The sequence below is a fragment of the Etheostoma spectabile genome, chromosome 4 (genome assembly GCF_008692095.1).
Source record: "Etheostoma spectabile isolate EspeVRDwgs_2016 chromosome 4, UIUC_Espe_1.0, whole genome shotgun sequence".
Classification (NCBI taxonomy): domain Eukaryota; kingdom Metazoa; phylum Chordata; class Actinopteri; order Perciformes; family Percidae; genus Etheostoma; species Etheostoma spectabile.
In genome coordinates, this window is record NC_045736.1 from 26,427,477 (window position 1) to 26,453,867 (window position 26,391).

Below are 26,391 nucleotides of genomic sequence, written 5' to 3' on the forward strand. Positions count from 1 at the left end.
AAAACTAAACATGTCCATCACAGATTCCCCATAGTCTAATGTGATGTCTGTCAATGTCTTGTTTTGTTCAACCAACAACAGTAATTTACAGAGATCTAAAACAGAGAAAACCCTTTCTGGGTCAAGCTGGAAGCAGAGAATGTTCGACCGATGTAAATTCTCTCAGTTGACGGATGGATTCATTCATAATGGTTTCAGCTCTAATGTGAAATGAGTAGATCTTTCTTCAAATATGTTCTGTAGTATTACAAATTTGAGCTGCAGGCTCATATATATATATATTTTTTGCTTTTAATGTTTGGATATACAATCTATTTTGATATTTGTTTCAACAGCTTGTCGCACATTGTATCCAAATATGAATTTGTTCAGAATCTATTAATCTGCATGGAAAAAAAAGGTTCTTCGTTAAGAGGAGACCTTAAAAAGTCTTTAAATTGTTCAGGAGCAATGTTCTAATTATATATATTGGGATATGTGTTGTCTGTTCATGTTACATTTGTTGACATCGCTTGACCCTGACACAGAAGAGAGTGTTTATAAATCTGCAATAGAAATGGGAGACAGGAAACAAGAGACAGAGAGGGATGGAGGGGGTGGAAAAAGACCAATATAACAAAAGCATGTGCCTGTCTCTCCTTGGTATTTTCCACTCTGTTACATAAAATCCCTCCTTCCCTCTTCTCCATCCCGTTCTCGGTCTCCCTCAGCTCCTCCCCCCTCAATGTCATTGGTCAGCTGGTCGGCTCCACAAAGCCACAAACTTATTCTCGTCTCCTCCAAGTGGCTCCAAGTCCACTGAGGCAAAGAGGGGAAGCGGGGAAGTAGAGCAGCAGTGTGACAGCCAGCATCAGTCACATTGGAGCAGTCCGAGTGAGCAGAGGAGGTGGGAGATGATCGGAAGCCCCTCTGCTGCTGAACTCTTCCTGATAATCTCGGATTGATTCTCTCTGTCCTCTACGACTCCTCAGCAACATGAACTCCTCATCAGCCAACCTTCACAGCAAATGCCTGCCCTGTGAGTCCTTTTTAAAACTTCTAAAGCTTTTGCACAAAATGTTCTTTTTAGTTTGGGGGGATATTTAGAGATGTAGCTGCTGGTTTGCTCCATTAACTCAGTCTTTATTTTTTAGATGTAGAGCAGGACTTTAGAGGGGAGTAAATGATTCTCCATATTTGGCTGTCAGAAGTACAGCGCACACACAGATTGATCATATAAGACAAAGAAAGCTATAACGTAAGCCTTTTTCCATTTCATGTATCAACTTTCACATGAAATTTGGTGTCTATATATATATATATATATATATATATATAGACAACGTGTCTAATTGGTGTGAAATTAATGGCAAGAAAATCAGGTTTTATTTATTTATGTGTGTGTGTGTTGTGTGTGTGTTTGTGTTAAATAGCTGCCGTTGTGTTGATGTTTCCTGACATGACTGGTCCAAGTGCTGCGTCAGCCAAAGAATCAGACAGGAATGTTGAATCATCACCCTGAGTAATGTCCTCTAATACCAACACTGTCTTTGCACTGGAACAGGGATGCATTCCATACACACACACATACACACACGCAGACCTCATGAGGGTCGACTGCAGCTTGTTTCACAAACACAACAACCCAGATAGGAGACACAGAGCTGACATTGAATTAGTCCAAGTGAGATCAGTTTGTGATTTCATGAACCTAAAAAGGATCAGGGCTAAGGTTCCAGAGAAGACATCTTCCATCTGTTGCTGTTCCCATGGCCGCTGTGCCTCTATAGTCCGCTCTGTCATGTTTTGATTGTTGTGGGAATGTGCCAGAGAGGGGCCTTCATCTCTGTGTGGAACTCCAGTGTTGAACCAGTTACAGCGAGGTACGGGGTAAAGAAGGAATTGTTTCTTCCATTATTCTTAGCTCCCCCCCCCCCCTTGGACTTGGCCCGATAGGCGGGGAGTGTTCTTTTTAAGAGAAAATTAATGGAAAAACGCCTGTATTTTTAAACTGACACACTCTGGGGATACGTACGTATGTATTCCTGCTTGCTGGCTCTGCCATCATCATTGGCCTTAAAGTCTGAGCTAGGGGGATATGAGAACGCTAAAGGAAACCTGTGGTTTTTTTTTTACCCCCCTTTAACCCCCGTTTTTTCTGAATTTTTTTGCTTTGCCGCCCCCTCCTCCAAAGCCCCTCTGGGGGGGAGGGCCCTGGCCACTCCACATCCTTTGGGGGACTGGATTCTACTGCTGTCTTAATTTGCCATGCATAGTCTAAGGACACTCTAAAATAGTCCTCATAATTCCCAAGTCTAAAATTTCCAATGAAAGAAAGCAGAAAAAAGGGAAAATCATCATCCCCGTTTTCCCTGCGCACCGGGCAACCTGGAAGTGGAACCAAAGGTTTAGACACTTCTAATTGAGCTTTTTCCCCTCATTTTCCTGATTTGTTTCCTTGACACCTGTGCAAAACAGCCCCATTAAAAATGATATGTCTGTTGAGGTAGTTTACATTCTATGTGTAAACTTTTTTGCCATTTAAAGCAACAAAACTGTAAAAAAATATTGTATAGTACCCATGCAAAGTTCTCTTTTCAATTGTAACAGGATATTCACATGTCGAGCAGATACAGAGAAACATTTCTGGGAAAAAAACACTTATTGGGATTCCTGTTCGCGACCACTTGATGATTATATACCTCTGTGTCAACTCCTGAGTAAAATAACTGGTTCTTTGGCTGCAAAATGCTCCGCTATGCTCACCCGCTATGCTCATCTGCAGACCTCTAAATCATTGCACATATCTCCAAATATTTCAGACAAAAGGTCTGGTGTTGTGCTTAAGTGAGATCAATATAGAGACATCATCTTTCTATGAAAGAGCCAGAAAAAAAGGCAACGTAAAAATGAAGCGTGGATAAAATTAACACATCAGTAAAGGTTGTTGTTAGTTGATTTTATTTGGGTTTTAACCCGGGGTTTATTTCTTTCCCAATTTGTCAATTTTAATAAGGCTGGGTAGGTTCAAAAATATTTATACCGGGACAATACTGATCCAAAACGGTGCCCTTTGACACGGCTCCTCAAAACTCTTTTTTTTTGATCCAAATTTTAAAAACAAAAGGATTTACCTTCACATCCGCACAATTTCCTTTTTTTTGTTTTTCACCCCTACTTCCTGAGCCCCTCTCTGTGTGTAACGTAAGTTTTTTTTTGCATGTCTCTTCCTGTAACTTAACACCAAACAAAAATTAAAACTTTTTCGGAATCTGCACGCTTTTGGCTCCTGACCTGAGGATTTACTTCTTAGGTATTGAAATTGGTATTTAAAAGCGAGGCTTTTTTTGATACTTATACTTTGAGGAATTTTTGGGGGCGTGCCAATTCATACTTAAAAGTATTGAATTAGGTACTCAGCCCTAAGTATAGATCGTACTTTGTGTTAAAAAAATATAACTTATATATACTGGCACTGTCAGACTGATATGTTAACAGAAATGTTTACCTTTTGGGGGGGGGCAACACTTTGTTATGATCAGTCAGAAACCAGGAACACTAACAGCATCACTGCCTACCAAGGTGACAAAAGCAGACATACACAGATTATTCTATTACAAACAATGCCTCTTGACATGTTAGCACTTAATTATATTGGTGTGATTATACTAAACAGCCTTGCGTGGATGACATAATAATAATAATAATAATGTATACTTTATTAATCCTGTAAGGGGAAAGTACAATGTTTTCTCTCTGTTGTCATTACACACATTACACACAGGCCTGAACTACACACATGCTCAGTACCTATACATGCACTAACAGGAGAGATGAGGGGGCTGCCCTTGGAAAGGCCCCCAAGCAGTTGGGGGTTCAGTGCCTTGCTCAAGAGCACCTTTGCAGTGTCCAGGAGGTGAACTGGCACCTCTCCAGCTGCCAGTCCACCACCGTACTTTGGTCCGAACCAGCAACCGTCCGGTTCCCAACCCAACTCCCTGACCTACTGCCATCCCATCAATCCAACAGCCTGAGCTGTGCAGCCCTCAGCTCTCACTAGCGCTCAACGAATCCATCTACTCACTGTTCAGCTGAATCCTCCATGTATAAACCGAGCTAATGCCTCGGGGAATACACTGAGTGTTACACAGAAAGATTGCAGCAATCTATCATGTGAGTACTCTTCCAAATGTGTGGACCTTGTAGCACAAATTCACCTGTTTGCTCAGTTAATGATTTGGAGTTTACTGAGGTGTTGCTCGAAGGAGAACAATTGTATTCCTCTGACTAGCATAACAGGCAAAACAGGTGGCCGTTAAAGCTGCTTTTCGACTAAATGCCCATTTTGACTGCATGGTACAGCACAGCTCTACAATACTTGACTAGCTCTTTTTTTATTTATTGCAAAAATTGTGGAAAACAGGCCACCTGTTATTTTTTTTGGCAGCACCTCGGTCCAAGCGAGCTGAATCGATACCAGAAGGTGGAGTTAAAACACTGCAGACCACTGATTGGTCAGAGAGAATCGTCACTGGAAACGTCACTTGCGCGATACAGTAAATTGACTGCATTTATATAGCGACCACTCAAAGTGCTTTACCCTACAGTTAGCATCCCCCCCATTCATACACTGGTGGCCGAGGCTACCATACAAGGTGCTCATTTTAGATGTCAATTTTTTTATTAACTTCACCCAGATTTTGAAAAATGGCAGGCTGCAAAACTACAGCGTACACTATACACGGACACTACACGTACACTACGCAGTTCAACTGATAAATTGCAGAAGTTCCTCTGCTTTGTTGCCAATGAAATGATTCGGAGAGTGTGGCGTTGAAGATGATGTCATGGCAGTTTCATGAGCCATTACTATGACAATGAGCTGAGAATCCCATCTACACTGAAGGGGTACTGTCCACTGTAAAAAAACAAAAAACAAAATAGAAGAACCTGGTACCAAAAGTGAGTCATGGGTCATTTAAAGCTACAATGAAGAAGATAATAAAATCCATCAAAGTAGAATAAAATCGAAAATTATGAAATAATAGACAAGAAATGCTGTTTTACATTACTGTAAGTTGCGGCAAATTAGATTTGAAGAATAAAAAAGTAATTACATTTAAAAAAAACAAAAAACAAATCTAAAAGCACTTAAAGTCCGAATTATTCTTGGAGCTACATTTACCAAATATGAGACCAAATACAATTCCACTGTATATGGTTTAAAAATGTATAACTCACACACGTTTTTGGGGATTGTGATAAAATGTAGTAAAAAGTGTAATCTTTCTGTCCAGTCAGTTCTTCAATAAATCATAATAAAATAATGTTTACTCTTTCATAGCCGGCGGCATCTGCAGGCCACCCTGCCTCAGCCTCTACAAACAACTCTACAAAAGGAGAGATGGCTGAGACACAGTGTTGCGTTTAGGAAAACATTCCTACAGTTCTTCCAGCTGAAGTGAATATAGCTTTAAACCTCCCTCACAAACACGGGCAGAGGCAGTTGTTGCAGGAAGAACAGGAACCGTGAGAATGTTGAAGTGATGGCAATGTGAGAAGTTAGCATGTGAGAATTCAATGGGGAAAAAACAGTTTCCCTCTTTCTGTCTTTCTCTTAGACAGACAGAGCCCTAACCCTGTAAACCTTCACTAGATCATTTATTGTTTTCGAGTATGATTACAGATTTAATCATCAGTATCAGTGTTACCGGCCTGACAGCCACTCCAGATGCACTTTGCTTTTACTGTATCAAGAGGAACAAACCCATTGACACAAATGTCTTTATTATAGGACTTTGTTACTTTAACCATGATAATTAATATTCCAGGTAGAGAGATTTTTTATTTGTTGCTTTTTTAGTATTGGTTGTCTGACCCATGTATAGATTTGAGCATTATGTGAAACCTATTGTGTTGATCAGACCTCATGACAGCCTGTTTGTGGGCTTCTGGAGGGCAGTGGGACAGGACACTGACCTACAAACAGTCCTATTGTCAGTCTGGGTGTAATCCAGGCAGGAGGAAAGGAAGGAGAGGGTTAACACTGATGTCATTGTTGTCTTGACGGACTGGGTTCATGGAGCTGGACACTGCTCAGACCCAGAGAATGCAGCCAGATCTAATATGCAAATGATAACACACACATACACGCACACACACGCAAAAACGCATGCACATGAATGTGCACGCACACACACACACACACACACACACACACACACAAACACACACACACACACACACACACACACACACACACCACACACACACACACACACACCACACACACACACACACACACACACACACTGCCATAAATAATTTCCTGTCCTTGCAACTTGAGCCCAGTAAATGGCAGCTTTTTGGAGGGAAGTTGGAACCAAAAATACAATACATAAAGTGCAACACAAAGCAAGTGCATAATCTCCATGGATATTATTGTCTATTTTTGTGTTTTTAATGTTACAAGCGTGGCCCCGTGGCAAAAAGTGTGAGGCTGACAATATGCTTATAGTGGTGCACATCTGGGCCAATGTTTGGTTGAAGTGTAAGGTTTTGATAATTGTGTAATACTTTTACTTTCAGTGTGTAAGCAAACTCTAACAGCCTGCTGCTGTTTATGTCAATGTTCAACGCATTCTCACGAACAGATTGGTATCATGTCGTACGAAAACGGCAGGTCACATGACAGTTAAATTTAGTCTTTACAGTTAAATTTAGCCAGCTAACAAAAGGTGACTTTGAGCCGAGTACAGGTCACCGCAAGGTGACACCTGCTATGTTGTGCTGAAAGTTACAGAAGAGACTCTTGGTAAAGACATCCACTTTAACTAATGAGGGAGAGCAAAATTCCTTCACTCCGTCCTCTCCATGCACATAACCCACACCCTTGTGTTGACTCACATTTGGCTGACCTTTCTCCCCTCATACTCCTCATAGATTTTTCAAGACATCCTCCTACTTGTTTTTTTTACTTTTCTGCAAGTTTTCCTGTACTCCCTGATCCTTCCTCCATCATTATTCCTCCAGCATTTCTGTGTTTACAGCCACTCCCTCCCTTCTTTCCACCATATCTTTCTCTTTATATCTCTCGCTGTCTTGCTGCAGCTGAGAACCCATCTATGTGAATTAAAATCTCTTTGCTCCCAAAGAAAGTGTCTGGGTGGAAAGGGCAGCCAGTCTATTCATAGTGGCGTCATCCCAAACAAGAGTTACCTCAGGATTTCCTGCCTGTTTAGGAGTGTTTAGGAGTCAGGGATGTCGGCTGGCTTATTGCCAGCAGGGGATCATGCCTCAACTATTCAATATACACCCACAGAATGTGTTCAAGAGGGACAGAGAGGGAGAGGAAGAGCTACACTAGTGCTCAGTCATGGAAGACAAAAAAATGACTCATTCATCAACTAGAAGGGCACGTCTAGTTCAGTCCTCAGCCAAGACCTTGCTCTATCTCGCAATATTGATGAAAGTGAGAAATAGTTTGTGTATCCGCCCTGTGTTTCGGAGCTGCTCCGATATTGAATGGGTTCTTCCTTGGCACATGCTTCATGCTTTCAGTGAATTTGATTAAATTCAGATGAGTAGTTCCAATGAGACATAATTGTCCCATTATGTCTCATTGGAACTACAGATCCCCTACCCAATTTGGCAAACTTGCACTGTGCGGTTATAGCTGGCAGAGAGCCGCAAAGCGAATGCATAAGTGCCGTTCACCCTGTTACGAGTTGATGAACTGAAACAATTTTGGAAACATTATTTTAAGTTACAAAACGTTCTCTAGTGATGCTTTCAATAGATAAATAAATAGCAATGAAAAAAATGCCATTGACATTTATTATATAGTTCATTCATTGCCATATTTATAGATTAATTGATGCATTGGCTATATTTCAGAATTTAAGATGAATAAGTCATTCATTTTGTCCTCCATCCGGAGGGTCTTACAGGGAAGAGGGGAAAGGCCAATGCATTGCCTGATGCTTTGTCTTAGCAGTCTGGTATTAAGTCTAATGGCTGAGAGGCAACACATGGAAGTGTGTAGCACCACCACCGCCATTTAAACGGGAATGACCTCATCCTTTTGTACAAGGAAACTATACTTATCAGAAAAAAAAGCCTTGACTCAAAATGAGTCTTGCAAACTGCTCCATAATCAAAGCAGAGGAGGAAGTGATGGTTCCAACTGGGGCTTCTGTTTTAGCCAGAGCTGCTCCTTCAACCAATGAGTGTAAAAACAACTGGATCATCTGGATAGCCAGTTTTCCCAGCTCTGTTCTCCTGTGACCTTCTCTTTACCCGTCACAGGGGAATCTGCCAGTGAGCTCACATATTCACTTAGCACAGTGAGGGGCTAATGGCAGCCTGTGGAGGACATGGAGCCCTCCTCACCCTTCACTAGCCTTCAGATCAATGTGTTGCCTCTGCTGTTTGTGCAGTTGGAAAGAGGCACATGACATGCACATACTAAATAGATACAGAAAGTGACCTGATTCTTAGCATTCACGCTTTTATTATGTTTCATGTATATACATACAGTTAAGCTTAACACAGTAGAGCGATGAGCTATCTTTCTGTCATCATGTTAGTATCATATGATGCATTATATTTGCCGTCAGCTGCCGGTCCGCTGAGAAGTCATGACGCAGTTTTCCCAGAATTGTGATTAAAGCCAAGCATTTAAAAAAAAACGGAAGAAAAGGATGAATTTAACAAACATGTCCCGGCTACTGTGATAAAGAATGTAACAAATTAAAGGCTGAGTTTAGGTGTAGTCACCGTCTGCTATACATCCAAAATGATTTCCTGCAAATGGCATCATATCTTTCAGAGGAGTGCAGGCCAGTCCCGTTCCCTTACATCTGAGCCTTTGTCTGGCCCTGAATGGGTTCTTTCTTTCTCTGCCCCCTTAGCGGAGGATCTGGGTTTGTCTTTATGTGGGGAGGCAGAGTGGCCGGGATACATGTCCGGCCCACTCTGTCTGTCTCTATCTTTCTGTCTGTTCCAGTCATGCTGCATGGCCAGCTGGTTCTGACCCCTGATCTATGACGTTTTCCATCTTTAGTCCCTTAGTGCTAAGAGGAAGGAAGGAGGGGGAGACAGACAGAGAGAGAGAGAGAGAGAGAGAGAGAGAGAGAGAGAGAGAGAGAGAGAGAGACAGGCAGGCAGGCAAGGCCGAAAGAAAGAAAGTATGTTTAACAGAGAGGAGTATAAACAAAAGAGAGACAGAGAGAAATAAAAACAGACAGAGATAAAAAAAGAGAGAGACAGAGGGCAAAAAGAAACACGGAAAGGATAGAAAGAGAGACAAAGAAAAATATAGACAGAGAGAGACAGAAAGAAGAAAAAAAGCAGAAAGACAAGACAGACAAAAAGGGTCAGAAAAGAAAAGAAAGAAAGAGAGATAAGACACAAAGAGAGAGAAAGACAAGACAGAAAAATGAAAGACAGAATAGATAGAGAACAGACAGACTCAGAGAGAGAAAGAGAAAGAGAGAGAAAGACAAAAAAAGACAGGACAGAAAAAGAAAATATGGGAGAAAAATGATCATGAAGACAGAGAGACAGAAAGACAGAATAGACAGAGAACAGACAGAAAGAGAAACAGAAAAAGAGCCTGAAATACTCAACAAAAAGACGGAAAGACAGAAAGAGTGAGAGAGAAAGAAAAAGGACAAAGAAAAAAGAAAGAACACCGGGTCAAACTCATGGCTGCAGGTGATTTATCTCGAGCAGCCACAGGCCCTTCAGACATCTCGTGGTATGAAACTAAAGACTTTGCCTGTAGCAGACTGGACATGTGATCTCATCAGCAGTGGACACGTTGGCCAGGCTTTTCTGGCCGAAGACGATTTTCCCATGTGAGTGGTTGCACTAATCAGAGGTCATCGGAGTCGCCAGGGAAGCCGTATCGATCGAGGTCATTCAATGGAAAAAAGATCTGGATAGGGAAGCAAAATCAATGCGAGGATATACATCTGTAGCTAACCTTTAGCGCTCCACAGGCCTCAGCCTTCAAGTAGAAACAAGCAATGCTGTGATCAATCAATGGTTAACTGAGTGGGAAAACCTCCAGGAAAAGCAATTTATGTAGAGCTGTAGCCCCCAATGAAATGGATATTTTTCTTGGTTGCAGCACAGACATGCTGGTTAAGTCCTGTCTGCTCTCCTTTTGAAAGGAAAGAAAAGATTCATCCAGTACAAATCCAGTGTTTTGACATGGCTGGTCACATTAAACAAGATGCTCTTTTCATTTAAGCACACACGTCAGACAGGCAGCGTCTGATTGTGACTGACATCTTGCTTTGTCAGCGCTGCTCTCTTTGTATTCAGAAGACAAAAGTGTTCCTTATTGTGTAACGGTGCAAGAATTTAGAGAGCATTCCACAACATTACACATCTAGCCTACATAAAGACAGTAATGCTGCAAAGGCATTAAGATGACTGGCATAAGATAAGCAACTTGTAATCGCTGACCTCCCATCTCAGGATATCACTTTTCTTACGGAAGATTGCAACTACGGAAGAACAGATGTACCCTGTGATAGGCTAAACTGCCAGACAAGAGCAAAGAATAAAAAAGACAATATCTGTGGTTCTCCTGCATCAATATTGATTCTTTTTTTTCAGTCTTTTCAATTCAGTTTCTTCTTTCAGTTAAAAAACTGTTCACCGTGATTTCAACAAAGTTACAGAAGTGCAATGCCAAATTGAAGTCTGCTTTTAAAGGTGGAGTCAGTGATTCTTATCCAATAAACATTTTGTCAAATTTAGCAAACATCTACTCACATTCCGCTAGCTGTCCATTCTGGGTGTGTTGGGGAAAAAAATCTGGTGTTCATACACTGCCCCGGCTTTCTAAATGGTAAATAAACACAAGTCCTGCTACTCTCCCTCTTCCACATACTCACCCACAAAGAACGGAGCTACAATATGATCGTAATAAAACCTAAATAACATCAGAGATATTACCTTGGCAACTGGGTAAAAAAATCTGTATTTGTTTGGGTATTGGGTGACAAATATCAATATCATAAAATCTTTTTCCAGCATCACTAACTCCACCTTCAAGCTTTCAGAAAAAAACAATTAAGGAATCAATCATAATAGTTAAAGGAGAATGCTCAAAGTCCAGGAAAATCAGTCTGATGTCATTAGGATTATCTCATCTTGGTGTTTGGAGACTACAAATCTATAACAGAAAGCATGTTGTAGTAGTTGTAGACTATGTACACTAACTGTGGAGTTTGAAAAATATCAGAATTCACCAACAAGGTAGTCTATATTCCCAACGAAGACTACCAGCAAGGAGACTCAAATGAAAAGGCCTTAGAGTGGCATTATGGGAATAATAATCAGATATCTCCGTCTCTGCTCCACCAACTTTTCCACCAACCATTATTATTTTCTTCATTTCTAGCAGGGTAATCTGAAAGGTACCCCTTTGAAAGAAGACATGTCCTGCTCTTTAAGGAACTAAAATAAAAGACACACAGTAGACAGCATTCATGTCCATGGCCCAGAAAATAAATTTAGTGTTGCCACGGGTTAAAAAGGAGTCGATTGGTGCACAGAAAGATTGGATCCTGTCTGACAGGTCAGAGAACGCCATATTACGGTGGTTTATCAGATCATTTTATATATTTTTCTTATTTTGCTTACTATAAGAAGACTAACCTGTCAGGTTAAAATCTAAAGAAGCTATTTATACACACTATGGATATCATGATCACTGACCATGTGTCCATTGATGACAGGATCATACAAAATGTAATTATTATATAGAAGTAGTAAAAGCAGCAGTGTGAGCAAAACAAAACAAGACACTGGGATGCTTTGTTGACTGTTTGACTATTATTTCAGCTCCATAACTTCAACAAAACACATGTAGTGCCAGTACGGTCACTGTGTCAAGGCAGATATTGTCAACTTATGACTTTTTGCTGTCAGTATGCTTGTACATGTTTGCGTATTCAGTCTTTGGGGAATCCGTGTTCTTCACACATACCGTACACCCATAGGTGCTGTCAGGCATTCCAGCCGTGGGGTTTGAGTTGTTCTTCTCTTCTTCCCTCCAAAGCTGTCTGCCTCTCTGATCCCAGAGCCAGAGAGGTCCCTGCACCCAGGAGACAGGCTGTCAAACGGGGCAGAGCAGAGCTGCAGTGACAGGTGTGTGTCCTTCTGTCACCACTGATGTGTGCCTGGACACGACTCATGGGGAAAGACTGCGCTGACACAGCACTCTAAGGGCGGCAACTTGTTGCTTTTTGGCAACATCTATATTTCTGGGATTTACAGTGTTTGCATTCTTACCCCTATGAAAGCAGTTATTAAGGTGGCTGTAGTTGATTAGGAGATGGGTTGTCTCAATGGGAGTATCTTCAAATTCTCAAAGACGACAGAGAATCCCTGGAATTCTTTCATTTCCTGGTACAGTAAACATCCTAAGCGTTCTACTCTCCATCACCCAGTAGTGTATTTCATAGTGCTACTGTGATTGCTGCTCTCAACACAGGCTAGATGATTGTCACATTATTTCCATGACTTAAAAGCCTTATCCAATTATCTTAATCCCTGCCCACCGGTGGAATAGCTCCTCAAAAATGACTCATGCAACATATTAAGTAGAGGGGGAAATAGAATAGAAAAGCACTTTATAATAAAAGGCAGCAAGAGTAGATGCTGAAAGATGGAACATTGATTTTTCTGTAAAATGAATTGAAAGCAACAGTTGACTTTCTTACTTCTTGAATATGTATCTGTAAGGTACATATGAAGCTACAGCCAGGACACATTAGCTTAGCTTAGCACAAATACTGGACAAAGGAGGAAATGCTTGCTCTAAAGCTCAGTAGGTAGTTAACACGTTATCCTAGGGCTCGGCGATATGGAGAAAATCAGATGTCAGGATATTTTTGACCAAATACCTCAATGTTGACATAGTGAGACGATATTCTAAGTTTGACAATGGGTGTTTTGACAAAATATGTTCACACTTAGATTATCTATCAACAATTATCAATAATGTGGATGAAACCACGTAAACCTGTTCTGTTACAACCTCTAAATACAATTATGAACCTAAAAAATGAGCACAATATGAACTCTTTAATATCGATATATTGCAGCCCTATGCTATAACTCACGTACAGTTGTACAAGTTGTTGAGTAGGGACCTTCAGAGTTGCTTGTGTAACCAGTAGACAGAACCAGTCTTGCTGTTTCCCTTTCTATATACTACAATATACACCTCTATATGTTGTTTTTCCTTCGGTTTTGCAGATATTGTAGGCATTGACATTGTCTCCTCAGTCTCAATTTGAGTGCTGTTTCCTTCTCAGTGGAAGGCCACAGCACTTACATTCCCATTTACAGTCCTGCATTTCCCCTCTCCTCATTGCTGCCGCAGTTCACCCCTCCACTCTCGCACATTGGACTTGCACTCAGCTTTATCTCAACGATGCTGATGAGGGGGAAAATGGGATCGCATGGTATTTCAAACAGGATTAACTTCGTAAAGAACCTGACAGCTTGCTTTGCAAATCAATCTGCTGCTCTGTGGACATTTAGTAAACGTGCAACCCTGTACAGTGTGGGTGTTTGGAGAGCTTGTTTCAGAGATATTCTGATTAAAACAGTTTTTTTATCAGAAAAAGCAGTGTCAGTGGAATAAATCATAATCCACAAGATTGAAAGTCCAATGGAAAATGGAAACAGATGATCAAAAATATCTTTTAACAATTGTGATATACAGTATGTGATTGACTTTTCATTACCTTTCCTTAAATCTATAACAAGGGGTTCCACATGCTTATGGTTTTCACTTACAGCTCAATGTCTCCCCCTTCTGGCTACTAACATTTGCCCCGTGTGACTGTAAAATGGATCTGATAATATCTCTGACTAGCACACCTACCTCAAGAGTAGAGGAAATAGTCTGTTAAATCTCCTTGTATTGTTCTTTCATTCTGTCTGGCGTCGAAACCCCTAGTATCAGCTATAAATCTTTACCTGAGCTGGGTACCTCTAACTTTGTCCTTCCTGTTTTTGTGATTGGCAGTGGAGACGGAGCGTAGCCAGAGGCTCCCAGATGTGGACGTGGCACAGCAGTTAAAGTTGAAAGAGAGACAGCGTTTCTTTGAGGAGGTCTTCCAGCATGATGTGGATGTCTACCTGTCCTCGGCACATCTTTGTATCCGAGACTATAAGAGACGTGAGTTGGACTGGTGGCATTTCTGTAAACCCATGCACAAATTCACGTTCATATATTCCCATTATTTCATTGATTCCCTTCTCCTGCAGCTCCAATAGGCAGCGTCTCGTCCATGGAGGTGAATGTGGACTTGCTGGACCAGATGGAGCGGATTGACATCTCTGACCAGGAGGCCTTGGATGTCTTCTTCAGCTCAGGGGGAGAAGAGGGGATACTGACCTCCCCACTGCCAGGTATGGAAAGCACAAACAGAGAGATTACAAGGAACACTGCACAGTTACATCCCTAACAATATTTTGTATTTGACTCTCAGTGCACGAAAACAACAACAACGATGAAGTCGTCAGCAATGGACTCTTTCGACATGTCCTTGAGGGTCTTGATGCCAAGTCCCGCATGTCCTCCACATCTTCAAACTCCTCCTCCGACAGCCAAACCACCAACGCCAACGGAGGAAACACCCCCGTAGTCAGGTCAGACGATGAGGAAACACACACCAGCACAGTCAAGAGAAGAGCCATGCCTCCAAAAACAGAGACGGTAAAAAGTCAGACTCCATCATCGTCTTCGTAGGACACCCACTCTCCACAATATATCTCCACGGGGGGGGGGGGCAGCTACTGAAAGAGGCCTCTCACCTGCAACGGTCTTCCACGCACTAGCTCTTGTCACTGATTTGAACGTTTTCATTTGAGTTATGATTTGTGGGTTGGGTTCTCTGTGTGTTTTGGAGGTGCAGACCATAAACTGTAAACACAGAAATTTCCTATATATTTGCATCTGTTTCCATTCATGTTTTGGCATGTTCTGACAGACAATATGTGTTCCCATTTCTCACTACATCTGACTTGTTGATGAATAATGAATTTTGTACAGTTTTAACACAACCCGCAGACAGTAAGGCAGGAATGATAAAGTAATAATTGGATGATTTGAGGTCAATTTGACAATAGAAGGCTTCATACTATTAATTGTACTATTTTTTAAAAACCCATTGTCCTGCTGGCACAAATTGCTTTTCTAGTTCCAATTTTTAAATGAATCTAACAAGATTTCGTTGTTTTAACAAAGGGAGAGAGGAAAAAAAAAAAAGAGTCATATGTTTCTAAAAGTCAACAAAAGATTACCTGGTCATTTTGTTTAAAAGAATGTAAAGTGCTTATCTGCCTCCATGGAGGCTAAAGGACGCTACAACCACAACCTGTTAGGCAGCAATTTCAATGTGCTGACATAAAATGTATGTTGAAGCACAAGAATCAAATATAGAAAAAATTAAAAGACATTGTCAGTCTTTTTGCTAAATAGATAGTTCAGCAAATAAGGCCTTTTGTGTCCCAGTAACTATAAGTCAGTGTTTGAAAAGTCCCATCACTGCAATCATTTCTTAAGAAGCAGTGACGTGTTGATGGTAATAGATTGAATATTGGCAGAATGAACACACACACTATATATTAGGAAAAAAACAAATTGTGTGATTTCCTTTTACAGTGCATGCCGGTCCACACAAAAGAGCAACTCTTGATTGATCCCGAGGGGAAATTCTTACATGCAGAGAGCGTTTACAACGGTGTGACTGCACTGTGACAACTGTCAAAACCTCAAGCACTGCCACAAAAGCCACCTCTGGTGCTACAGGACCTCTCACTGTTCTACCCCCGTGTGAGAAAGTGATACATTATCTTTATCAGAGCATACTATAATATGTACAATTCTGATAACTCACTGCAAGTTGAATTTTGTCATCTGTCACAGTTCTGCTACGAAAGGCAGTCATGACCCACCAAAAAAAAAAAAAAAAAAAAAAAAAAAAAAAGACCAGTGATTGCTCTGGAGAAACCCTCAAACATTGAGAATCCAAGAACAGACTGCATGGTCACTGCTTAGAATTATCAAACAAACCAGTGACACAGTTCCCGATTTCTCCAAATGCAAAGACAAGTAACTTTCCTGTTTATTCTCCTTCAAGTTACCAGACAGTGCCCTCTAAATGCACCACAGCCCATCTAATTCACCAAATATGCATGATAGAATGCAACAAAGTTTTAACAAGGTGTAAATATGGACAAACTTGTCAAGTAGTACAGCTGCAAAACCTGAACTACAGCAGTGACATTTTACTTCTCCCCCCCCCCCCCCACTCCTGCAGAGGCTCTCCTCACTCCAGGAGACAGATCTGCTCAACTTTCAGCCTCATCTCTACGCAGATGAGGGGAACTCTGACAACCTCTCAGAGCTTGAGAATACCATGAGGATTCATTTCAGAATATGCTAGAAGACTGTGGACCCAAGTTCAAGCAACTAGTTGCCATTTGCAATCCACCACATATTCAGATCTGACAGTCGTTTAAGCAGTGAAAGGATGGTGTTTTTGAAACTGTACTAAAAACTTTGTTTTAAGGTTGATGGATGCCAACAATTTATGAGATGAAAGCCATTTTGTTAATCATATGTTATTTAATAGCACATGTTACAAAGTCCTCCAGTTTTCATTTTAGAAGTGAAAAAAAAAAAAAAAACTAAAGTACAGCTGTCCTCCAAAAGCAACTTGGAGTTGAAGTCAAAAGTTTAATACACTTAGAAAAAAAACTAAATTATGTGCTTGCTGGCCTAAATACCATTGCATTTTACCAATTAATACATTTGCTTCTAGCATACAGCTGCTTGATGCAAAAAATTACTCTCATTTCATATAATAAAGCTTCAAAGTACAGAATTCCTTGAATGCAAATTTGGGATGAAGGGAAAAAATAAAAAAAGGGAGGTACTTCTTAAATAAGTAGAAGACTACAATATTTACAGAAAATGTTAACAAAAGAAAAGCCTTCACACCCTCCCACTACCAACTTTTGGGAGGGGTCGCTGCTCAGTGGTGCTCTGCCCTCTGCGTCCTCTGCCCCGGAACCCTCTGCCTCTCAGGAAGCGGCCGGGCACTCCAAATGTTTCCATGTTCAACTTTTTCTCCTCCGCCCAGGTTGTTCTCCTAGGGAAGCAAAAAATAAAACTCAAATTGTTGAGCATGACAAACCGCTGGAGTAACAAACGGCAAGAGCTACATAATCACCTGGGCTTAAGGTCTGATGAGATATTGTCAAAGAAGCATTTGGCTTTGTCGTAGTACTTATCCCCGAGAGTATCGCCCTCCTCCTCCATACCCTGGCTGTCCTGGGCCTCCCTGGAATCCACCTTTTCAACTGTGGCAATTCACAAAACCCAAATGCATATATTTATACTACGAAGTGATTTTATTTGATGTGCACTGAAACCTAATTGACAGATATCCTTAGAAATAAACATACCCACATCCTCCTTCATGATATCATCTTTAAACTGAGCATGTGCAGTTTCAAAATCAAAATCTGACTCAAACTGCAAGGTTGTGGCCTTTGAGTCTTTCACAAGAAGTTGGCCTCTGCTTCGATTCCTGGACCTGCGACTACCTGCACGCGAGTACCAGAAAGAGTTCAGACAAATACCAAACACTGAAACTGCTTTAGTAACCATTGCAAAACCATTTCATACAGTCATGAATATTTACATTTCTTACAGACAGATGAGCAATGTGTTTACTATGACAAAACTCCTACAGTACTCAGATGTAACAAACTGTCAAGGCAAAACAAATGCCATTATTTCATTAAGAAAGCTTGCGCGCACGTCTAATTTTGATACCTTGTTTTTGCCTTTGTTTCTGGTTCTCTGCGGCTTGGCCTTGAACCTTTGCGGCACTTGGCTGAGATGGTCCTCGACCTAAATAAATAACCCGTTTTAAGTTGTTTTCTTGAGCTGGATTAATAATAGAAGCAATGTAAGAAACGTATTAGTGATTTCTCCTGTATGTTATAAGCCACTGACTTTGCTTAGTGGTGGGTATGTTCTCCTTCTGAACCTGGCCTGAGCGCTGTGCCGGACGAACAGGCTGTCTGACCTGTGGCTGGGTTGTAGTCTTCCCCTTTTTCTGGGCAGCACCAGTCGAAGGCACGGTTTGGACAGCCTGCTCGACCATGGGAGCTCTTCTGGCTGGGATGCCGTGAAGTCCTGGTACAGAGGGAGCAGGAACAAACATGGTGGGGCTTGATCAACTGCAGATACAGGTGAGAAACAGCCACTGACATTCCATAGTGCTGAAAGAAAAGAAAAAAAGCCTACATCGTCATTTATACATAAGTCGATGAATACTGTACCTAGGCCCAGTGCTGCATTATACTGCTGGTTGAGTAGAGAAGTAGCAGCCAGCTGGTTGTAGGTGGGCATCATATCTCTGTATGAACTCCAGCGTGGGTGATAAGCAGCAGGGGAGCTGCCCATGGATGACTAAAATAAAAAAAAGACAACGCCTTGTGATTAAACTCTTGATTATTGCCAAATATATCTTCGTTATAAATTGCTTCAAAAAATAAAAGTAATTCAATCTCAGAACCACACACCTGCACAATAGCAGGGTCCCGAGGCAGTCCATGGTGTGGTTTTGGTGGCTCAGACACAGTGATGTCTTTGATGTCACTTCCTCTGAAGATTATGAATTCATAAATTTCATCTTTGGGGGGCACTGGTCTATCGGTGTGTCGGTCCTCTGTCCCATAGGATTTGACTGTTGGGAAATAGTGTAAAAAAAAAGATTTTGTTTACCTAAATCCAGTGTGCTGCAAGGTCCCTCGAGGCTACAGTAAGTGGTTCACAACTTGAGGTAAAATTTGTTAAGAGAATAACACGTGTCACTAAGGCCAAACAACCTACCTTTGGCTAACGCAACTGTGGACCTGTCCGTGTCTACAGACGACAATATTCCCTCATACCGGATCTGCGCCTTGGATATCAAACTGATTTTACTGCCTATGTAAGGGGTCCCTCCTCCAGCACTCATGTTTACAGCGCAAATATGTCTTCAAATTGAAAAACAGCGGCTAATTTACAGAACATTAAACTACGGGGCACACCAGACGTGAACTAATCAGCTAGTGCCTAATTAGCGGGCACGTGTGCGTTTTATATGATTGCCAGTGACGCACCTCTTTGCTGCTGGCTCACCTGCGTGTTAAACAGGGTACGTTTCTTTAGCCAGTCGGCGTACACCGCAAAAAAACACACGACCGGACTGGCCACACTGGTGGCTAGCCCATTTGACGGGATTGAGTAAGACTAGTGGTGCATTGTTTAACATTTACAATGTGGGTCTATCTGTCCCATTTAGGGTACATTCTCACGTGTAACAAAACTATTCTGAGGTTTAGCACTACAGCAATTTATAATTCACCATTTTTAGATATTCAATTCCTTCTATAGTGTTGAAACTGTGTGCAGTAGAGCGAACTTTATCCAAAAATGGGAAAGAAAATGAAAAAAAATGTATATAGGCCCCACAGTAATAAAGTCCTAAAATGAAACTAGATATTTTGCGAAGCGGCAGTTTGAAAATGCCCTGAGCTATTATTTCTTTTTTAACATTTTCATTTTAAAATGTCCATTTCACAATATCAATTATAAAGCCTATTCCCTTTTCAGTTGCCCTTTTCCTTTTAACATGTATGACTATATTGTCTTTAAGTAGCCTAGTAGCTTATTAAAATTAAAGTGAACATAGGCTACTTTATTTGTACTGTGCATTTATCTAAAAGTCAGCGCAGTCCCATGAATGCTGACAGTTCTGTAGCCTACAATATTTCCTCTCTAAAAGGAGGGTGGGGCGCCCTCAAACGATTCTTTACAGAAGCAACTTCGCTGGCTGGCCAAAACACTGCAGCCATCTTGCACAGCGCATCGAGAGTGAGTAAAGTCAGAAATTTTGTGTGTTGGCTTATTGTAAACCACGTTATTATTCTACCAACAGTCACACGACACAATTTTGAAACGGAACAGCTATCGTGATGGCATAAAAAAGAAGCCGACAACGTAAAACATGATGAAGAGATTTTCGCCTCCGACACGGTGTTGTTCCGTCTCATGCATCCCCTGGAATGACAGCTGAAGCCATTGGTACCGCCTTTTACAATGAGGAACAGCCAATCATAACTCGCCGAAATCCCTGCACGGAGCCGTTTAGTCGTTGTGCGCACGCGCACGTCAGTTGGTAAGTCCCTCACTTCTCACAATCTCGCAAGAGTGTGAAGATGGCGGTTGTGTCCGGGCCGCTGGATGAGCCTTATTTACACACAGAGGTGAATAAAGCGGTAGTTTGTCATCCTGTACAGTCTGTAAAGCCAGAACTTTCGTTCTTGTGTCAAAACAACCACTGGGGTAGGCACGAGGCAGTCGGTAATTACATGACTATAGTTCCGGGACAAGGGGGTAGCGCGAGCTAACGTCCAGCTGGGACTTGGTCAAGACGATTGCCAAAGCAGGTACGCTGTAACTAACGTTACTAATGTTGTTTTCCTCTTTGTCTCTCCGAGTTAAGAAGGCGCCGGAGGTGACCGAGAAACACAGTAGATGTGTCAGAGTCTTGGCCCATCACATTCAAGATTGTTTGTTCTCCTAACAAGTTGAAGTGCAGGAGGTCTCTATGGTTCAACTATGGATGCATCGACGGCCACCACGGACTCCACTACGGGACACGACCCTGGCAAAACACTTGTTGTTAGTGGCGCTGTAACTCCTCTCCCTCATCACCAGGGGAAAGTAGCCTCATTCTCAGTGCAGACTTTAAATGGGAGCCAAACTATAAACTCTCACAATTCAGGAAGCGCTGCCCCTCTCGTGGGGGCGACGGTGACAAGTGTCACTGCTAACAGCACCAGTACTGCAATATCTGTCACAGCTGTCAACAGTGGACCAGTGATGTCAAAAGGGCTGACCAGTGCACTAATGCACCCCTCGTCAAACAGTGTAATTCAGACTTCTCTCATGAACTCGCAAAGTGTTGTCGCTTCAGCTCAGTCTGTGAGCCAGGCAACAGGACCCACTGTGACACTTGTCAGGCCGCCTATGCAAACCGCGGGGTCGGGTACAAGTTTGAATGGGAACTTTAATGTGAGCCATGCTGTGGTTTCCAATACAACAGGTCACACAGGTATTGACATACACACCCCGCTTGTTAATAACAGCCAGCCGTCCAACTCGTTGTCTGTCAGCTCATCACACATTATCAAGGCAGAGCCACCCACAACAATACAGTCACCACCACCACCACCACCACCGCAGCCAGCGGTCACTCCTGGCGCCGTCAGCGCTCCCCGGGTTCTCTCAACGGTAGCTGCCGGTCCAGGCGGGATACGAGCTCTGACGCCTCAGATGTTAGCCCCAAGACTCCCCCAGACGTCCTCGGGACAGCCCAGTGTACACAACATCCAGCTCCCCCCGGGTGAGTGAAATCAGAACTTTTTACTGTATGTGCACAGGCATTTATTTTCACTCTTGACTGAGTCACCACATTGGTTTCATTTCCATTTGCTTTTGATCAATGATCGTAAAAAATATTGAATGTTAGTTATCCAATAGAGAATATATGACCTATTAGACTCACTATGACACGATATTCCTTAAATAACCCTTAACTTCTATGATTTATGTTTCAGGAATGGTGCTTGTACGCAGTGAGAGCGGACAGCTGCTGATGATTCCTCAGCAGGCTCTGGCCCAGATGCAAGCCCAGGCCCAGGGAGGCATGGCACCACGCACTGCTACACCAACAAGTGTGCCTCTTGGCCAGGTAAGATCACACGGTCTGCTTGGGAAGGACTTTATATCTACATGTCTCACTTTAGTGCCAAGGTCAGTATTATAGCCTGTTTTCAGCTTGCCTTCCTGCCTACAGCTCAGAGAAGCACCTGTCTAGTAGAACTGTTTAGAGGTGCAAGATATATTGATACCATTATTTCAATATCATCTTGCTCAATGTTATATCTAGGGGTGCAGAATATATCGACTCAATATTGTTATCGCAATATATCGAAAGTGTCGCAATAAACATGCAATATTTTGTTTGTTTTGAGGAGTGTCTGTTGACTGTGTGGCTTAGAGCCAGCTTGAAACGCTATAATGAGCGACATTTCACTGGCCAGTTGCATATGTTAGTGCCCGTCAGCGCACGGGTCCTCTGCGGGACAAACCCTATGGAGCGTACCACGTGCACACGCATATTTTGACAGAGTGACTGTAAGTGAAGACATAGATAGAGACAACAAAACGGAACAAATCAGAGAAGCAAAAGAAAAGTTGTTCTCTTTATTTATTTTATACTGTACAACCAGTAAAACATGTTCTGTTCTGCAGACATGGTCGTTATTTATCTATTCATGTTGTTCCAGTCCAATATGACAGTCAGTTGAAATAAACCTTGTGTTTAAAACTTGTTTTATTTGTTATGAATCTATTTTGATGCGTTTTCTAGTAACTTTTGTAATTTGACATATGTTTAAAATATTGAAATTTGTGTCTATCGCAATATTCATGATCGATATCGCAATATCACATTTTGTCAATATCGTGCAACCCTAGAACCGTTCAATTAAAGCTCATGTCTAAGTATATAGAAAGTAGTTTGCTTGTATATTATTGTGTTGTATTATTAGTCTTCATTTATGCAAAATTATAAACATAGACATATAGCTTTTTATTTATGTATTGAGATGTAATCAGTAGATGCTTTTTTTGTGGTTTGATGAAACTGGGTGTTGCACATCATATCGTGCTCTGTGCCTTGTATCAGACTCCTGGAAACACCATCATTAGCAGACATGTGGCTCCCAGCACCATTATCCGTCAAGGCTGTCCAGCCCCAACGTCCTCTGCTGCGACCACCACTCTTCATAGACCTCCTATCCTTCAGGTAACCCTGTCTGTTGGTGTCAAATCATTTCTTGTTATGTTCATTTGGCTTGTTGCACGTTGTTTTGTCCATTACTTGCACTAGCTGCTGAGTGAAGGATGATACAAAGTGCCTCACTGTCACTGTTTGATATTACAGTTCACCCTAATATTACCAGTGTATGTTTCAAAGTGACACTATAAGGATCTTATGAGTGCACATTTTTTATAAAAAAAAAGGATGCAAACTTTCATTCTCTAGAACATTGTCTCTCAAATGACTGTGCTGTATTGTACCTCTTTATGTAGACATTTTTTTTCTACCCAAAATGTTTTGCGCTGATCAGGGGCTACGTAGCTTAAAAAAACAATTCGAAGGGGGTATAATATTGAAAAAGTTTCAGAAACACTGCTTTAGAATATGTGTTTTGTGCATGGTGTAAATAAATGTTTTCCAATTGCCTGGGTTTATTAGTACTCCTGAACCTTGTTTCCTGGATTTACCATAGACGCGTGGAGACCTAGACTTGAAGGAATTATATGTCTGTATAAAGAGTTTTATGTGTTACACATGCTCAAATATGGTAGCAGATTTGGCAGTTATAAATATAACCATCACAAACGAATCAAGTCATATCACTGGAGTGCGGACTTTCCTATATGTTTTGAGGACGAGCCTCCAACTGAAATTCAGTGGAAGAGTCTAAAGTTTGATACACGTGATGAACTTTGAAACAATTCTGAAAACCCACAATCTCCTGTGATGACTTGCAAAGTGAGTTTTGAAATCTTTGGACAACCTAAATAACATGATGGTGATGCCTTTCTTCCCAGAGCTCAGTTGGGGCTGCAGTACCAGGAATTACCCCCAGGACTGTCAGCCAAACAGCTGGCACCACAGTATCCTCAGTAACCGTGAGCAAAGTGAGTTATGCTAGAGCCCAAGGGATCAGATAGAGCTCGCTGCTGTAGACAGTTACAGTATAATAAAAGAAGGCAAAGCGTGTAGTGATGTACAAAATGGTACTCACAAATGAGACTTGAATTTGTTAATAATCTGAATGTTCTGTGTTTTTGGCAGGAGACAATGGAGAATGTGAAGAAATGTAAGAACTTCCTGTCTACACTGATAAAGCTAGCCTCCACTGGGAAGCAATCTACAGAGACTGCAGCCTGTGTGAGAGAGTTGGTCAAGGACCTGCTGGTGAGTGAGTTGTGCATACAGGAGACAAACATGAACCTATCCACTGCTATATTGTGTTTCACATTTGACAAGGATTTTGACAAATAAAAGCTCTAAAATATAATCATTTATTAAAATGTAAAAGAAAATGCAGCGGTCCTTTTTTAAAAGTGGAAAACCTTGTGCCAAGAGAATCCTCAACTGTACCAGCAAATATGACAGCTCTTTAATGCCCATATATTGTACTAGGAGGGTAGACTGGAAGCTGAAGAATTCACCAGCAGATTGTACAAAGAGCTCAATTCTTCACCCCAACCTTACCTTGTGCCTTTCCTCAAGGTAAGAAATCTTATATTATGTTGTCATTTTCACTGACATACCTTCCAGTAAAATGTGTATGGATGTTTTCTTGGACCACAGGAAACAATTGTCAAACGAGTCTTCTTTGTTTCCATTTCTCTCTCTCTCTCTCTCTCTCTCTCTCTCTTCTTCGCTCTCTCTATCTTCTCTTCTCTCTTCTCTCTCCTCTCTTCTCAAATACCTGTGTGTTTCTGTAGAGAAGCCTCCCAGCCTTGAGACAGCTCACCCCAGACTCTGCAGCCTTCATCCAGCAGAGTCAACTCCCCCAGCCAGCCTCAGGTCCAGTCCCCTCCACCTCACCCATCCCCACCACGGTGGTCCTTGGCAGCCCAGCACCCCGCCTCACTGCCCCAGTCAGTAGGCCCCAGCTCCCACCAGCCATTAGCAAACCAGGACAGACTGGCGCACTGGTAAACTGAGTAATAAATATGTCAGCTCAACTCAAATAAAATTCTTAAATATTAATGACATAATCTGCATTTGGACCTTTACCCTTGCAGGTTATCCAGCTTCAGCAGCAGAGGGCAATGTTGAGACCTCAGGTAGCCTTACCGACAACCCCCATGGTGACTCTCAGAAATCAGGCTCCTGGCCGCATCATGCTGGGGCAGCAACAGCTCCAGCTTAAAGAGCTGCAGCCACGTAAGGATGTCAATCTAATAACACCTCTGTCTTTTCATCTGTGTGCCTTTTTTTTGGGTGACCTGTAGTAGTTACTGTGATTTTATGTCTCTTCTGTATGTTTGCCAGTTCCTGTGAGGCCGGAGGTGCCACATGTTTCAAAACAAGTGTCTGCTGCATCCTTGACCCAGGCTCAAAAGAACAAGCTGAAAGAGGCTGGTGGCACTTTCAAGTAAGAACAAAGATTATAGAGTTCAAATCAATTTAACCAATCCATTTTTAATACTATGTTTTAATATTAGCGTCACTTGTAGGGAGGAAATGTAGTTTTTTTAACATTTTATAACTCTTTTATAACATTTTTTTAAATGTTTTAATCTTATTGTCAGCATATCTTTTATAGCTTAAACATGTTATGTAGCTGGATAAAGAAATAACAATTGATAATGATTCATCCAACTTTCAATGCTACTTTTGCCACGCCTACATTTATGTGTACAGAGATGATGATGACATCAACGACGTGGCCCCCGGGGGGCTGGAGGGGCCCTTAGCAGAGGGAAAGCGAAATACCCTAGAAACCAATTCAAAAAGTGGGGCGGGGGAAAAATTTCCCTGTAAGGAGGGTTTCCCTCCCCTTTTGGCCCTTTACAGGGAGAATGCAGGAGATGGGTGAGACAATACAACTTTGTTGAAAATGAGAATTCTAAATCCACCTCCAAAGCCCCAAAAATGCCTTTTTTTTCTTCCCCGGGTTTAGTGGGGATGGTGTGACACCGGGGGTGGGGGGAAGTGGTAAAACCTTTGTCTCCCCGAAATTAAGCAGCGGTTTCAGAACCGCGGAGAAAGTTTTTGAAGTGGTCGCAAAAAAAAGGGAAATTTTTCAAGGTTTTTTTCCCGGGTTTTTAAAGAGGTTCGTAAAAATGTCCTTAAATAGCGGGGGCTGTTTAAAATTTGTTTTTGCGTGAAAATTCCCAACTTACTTTTAAAATCCCTGTGAGTCAATTTGAAATAAAGGCCCTGTAATTTTTTAGTTTCTCTGGGAAACCCTTTGTGGCTTTCTGTTTTTGGAGGAGGAGGACAAATATGGAGAGCAGGAGGTTCGGCTCGCTAAAGTTTTTTGAGGGGTTTGGCCCAGCTAAAAAAAAACAACGGGGGGAGGAACAGGAGGGGAGAATCCCCCCAAAAGGGCCCAGCTAAGGTACAGCCCAGGGCCCGACATCAAAATAAAAATTCCAAAGGATAACAAAGAAAGCTATAAAAAAACTTGGTTAATACCTGGGGTAAAAAACAGGAA

At 41.8% G+C, this 26,391-nt stretch overlaps 3 protein-coding genes across 5 annotated transcripts; 2 read left to right on the forward strand and 1 right to left on the reverse strand.

Annotated features, from left to right (window-relative positions):
• The first annotated feature begins 750 nt into the window (after positions 1-750).
• Positions 751-16,744, forward strand: LOC116687940 (dysbindin). The gene is made up of 4 exons (XM_032513678.1): positions 751-1,018; positions 14,039-14,191; positions 14,281-14,424; positions 14,505-16,744. The coding sequence occupies exons 1-4, from the start codon at positions 976-978 to the stop codon at positions 14,762-14,764; spliced, it is 600 nt and encodes a 199-aa protein (XP_032369569.1). The 5' UTR covers positions 751-975; the 3' UTR covers positions 14,765-16,744.
• Positions 16,629-19,283, reverse strand: LOC116687939 (protein LSM14 homolog B). Its single transcript, XM_032513676.1, has 8 exons — positions 18,926-19,283; positions 18,616-18,779; positions 18,373-18,502; positions 18,044-18,232; positions 17,861-17,938; positions 17,488-17,628; positions 17,253-17,382; positions 16,629-17,171 (listed from the first exon to the last, which is right to left on the reverse strand). Exons 1-8 carry the CDS (start codon positions 19,050-19,052, stop codon positions 17,015-17,017), a joined length of 1,116 nt encoding a protein of 371 aa, XP_032369567.1. The 5' UTR covers positions 19,053-19,283; the 3' UTR covers positions 16,629-17,014.
• Positions 19,284-19,886: 603 nt separating this feature from the next.
• On the forward strand, positions 19,887-25,842 carry LOC116687938 (transcription initiation factor TFIID subunit 4). Of its 3 annotated transcripts, none has more exons than XM_032513674.1 (11): positions 19,887-20,255; positions 20,583-21,485; positions 21,700-21,833; positions 22,833-22,952; positions 23,765-23,854; positions 24,012-24,134; positions 24,363-24,452; positions 24,671-24,883; positions 24,974-25,115; positions 25,224-25,326; positions 25,596-25,842. In XM_032513674.1, the coding sequence occupies exons 2-11, from the start codon at positions 20,699-20,701 to the stop codon at positions 25,768-25,770; spliced, it is 1,977 nt and encodes a 658-aa protein (XP_032369565.1). In that variant the 5' UTR covers positions 19,887-20,255; positions 20,583-20,698; the 3' UTR covers positions 25,771-25,842. The 3 variants fall into 3 exon arrangements, with proteins under 3 accessions (XP_032369565.1, XP_032369564.1, XP_032369566.1); XM_032513673.1 differs by lacking the exon at positions 19,887-20,255 and adding an exon at positions 20,262-20,343 and having other exon boundaries at positions 25,596-25,841; XM_032513675.1 differs by lacking the exon at positions 19,887-20,255 and having other exon boundaries at positions 20,268-21,169; positions 21,200-21,485.
• Positions 25,843-26,391: the final 549 nt, after the last annotated feature.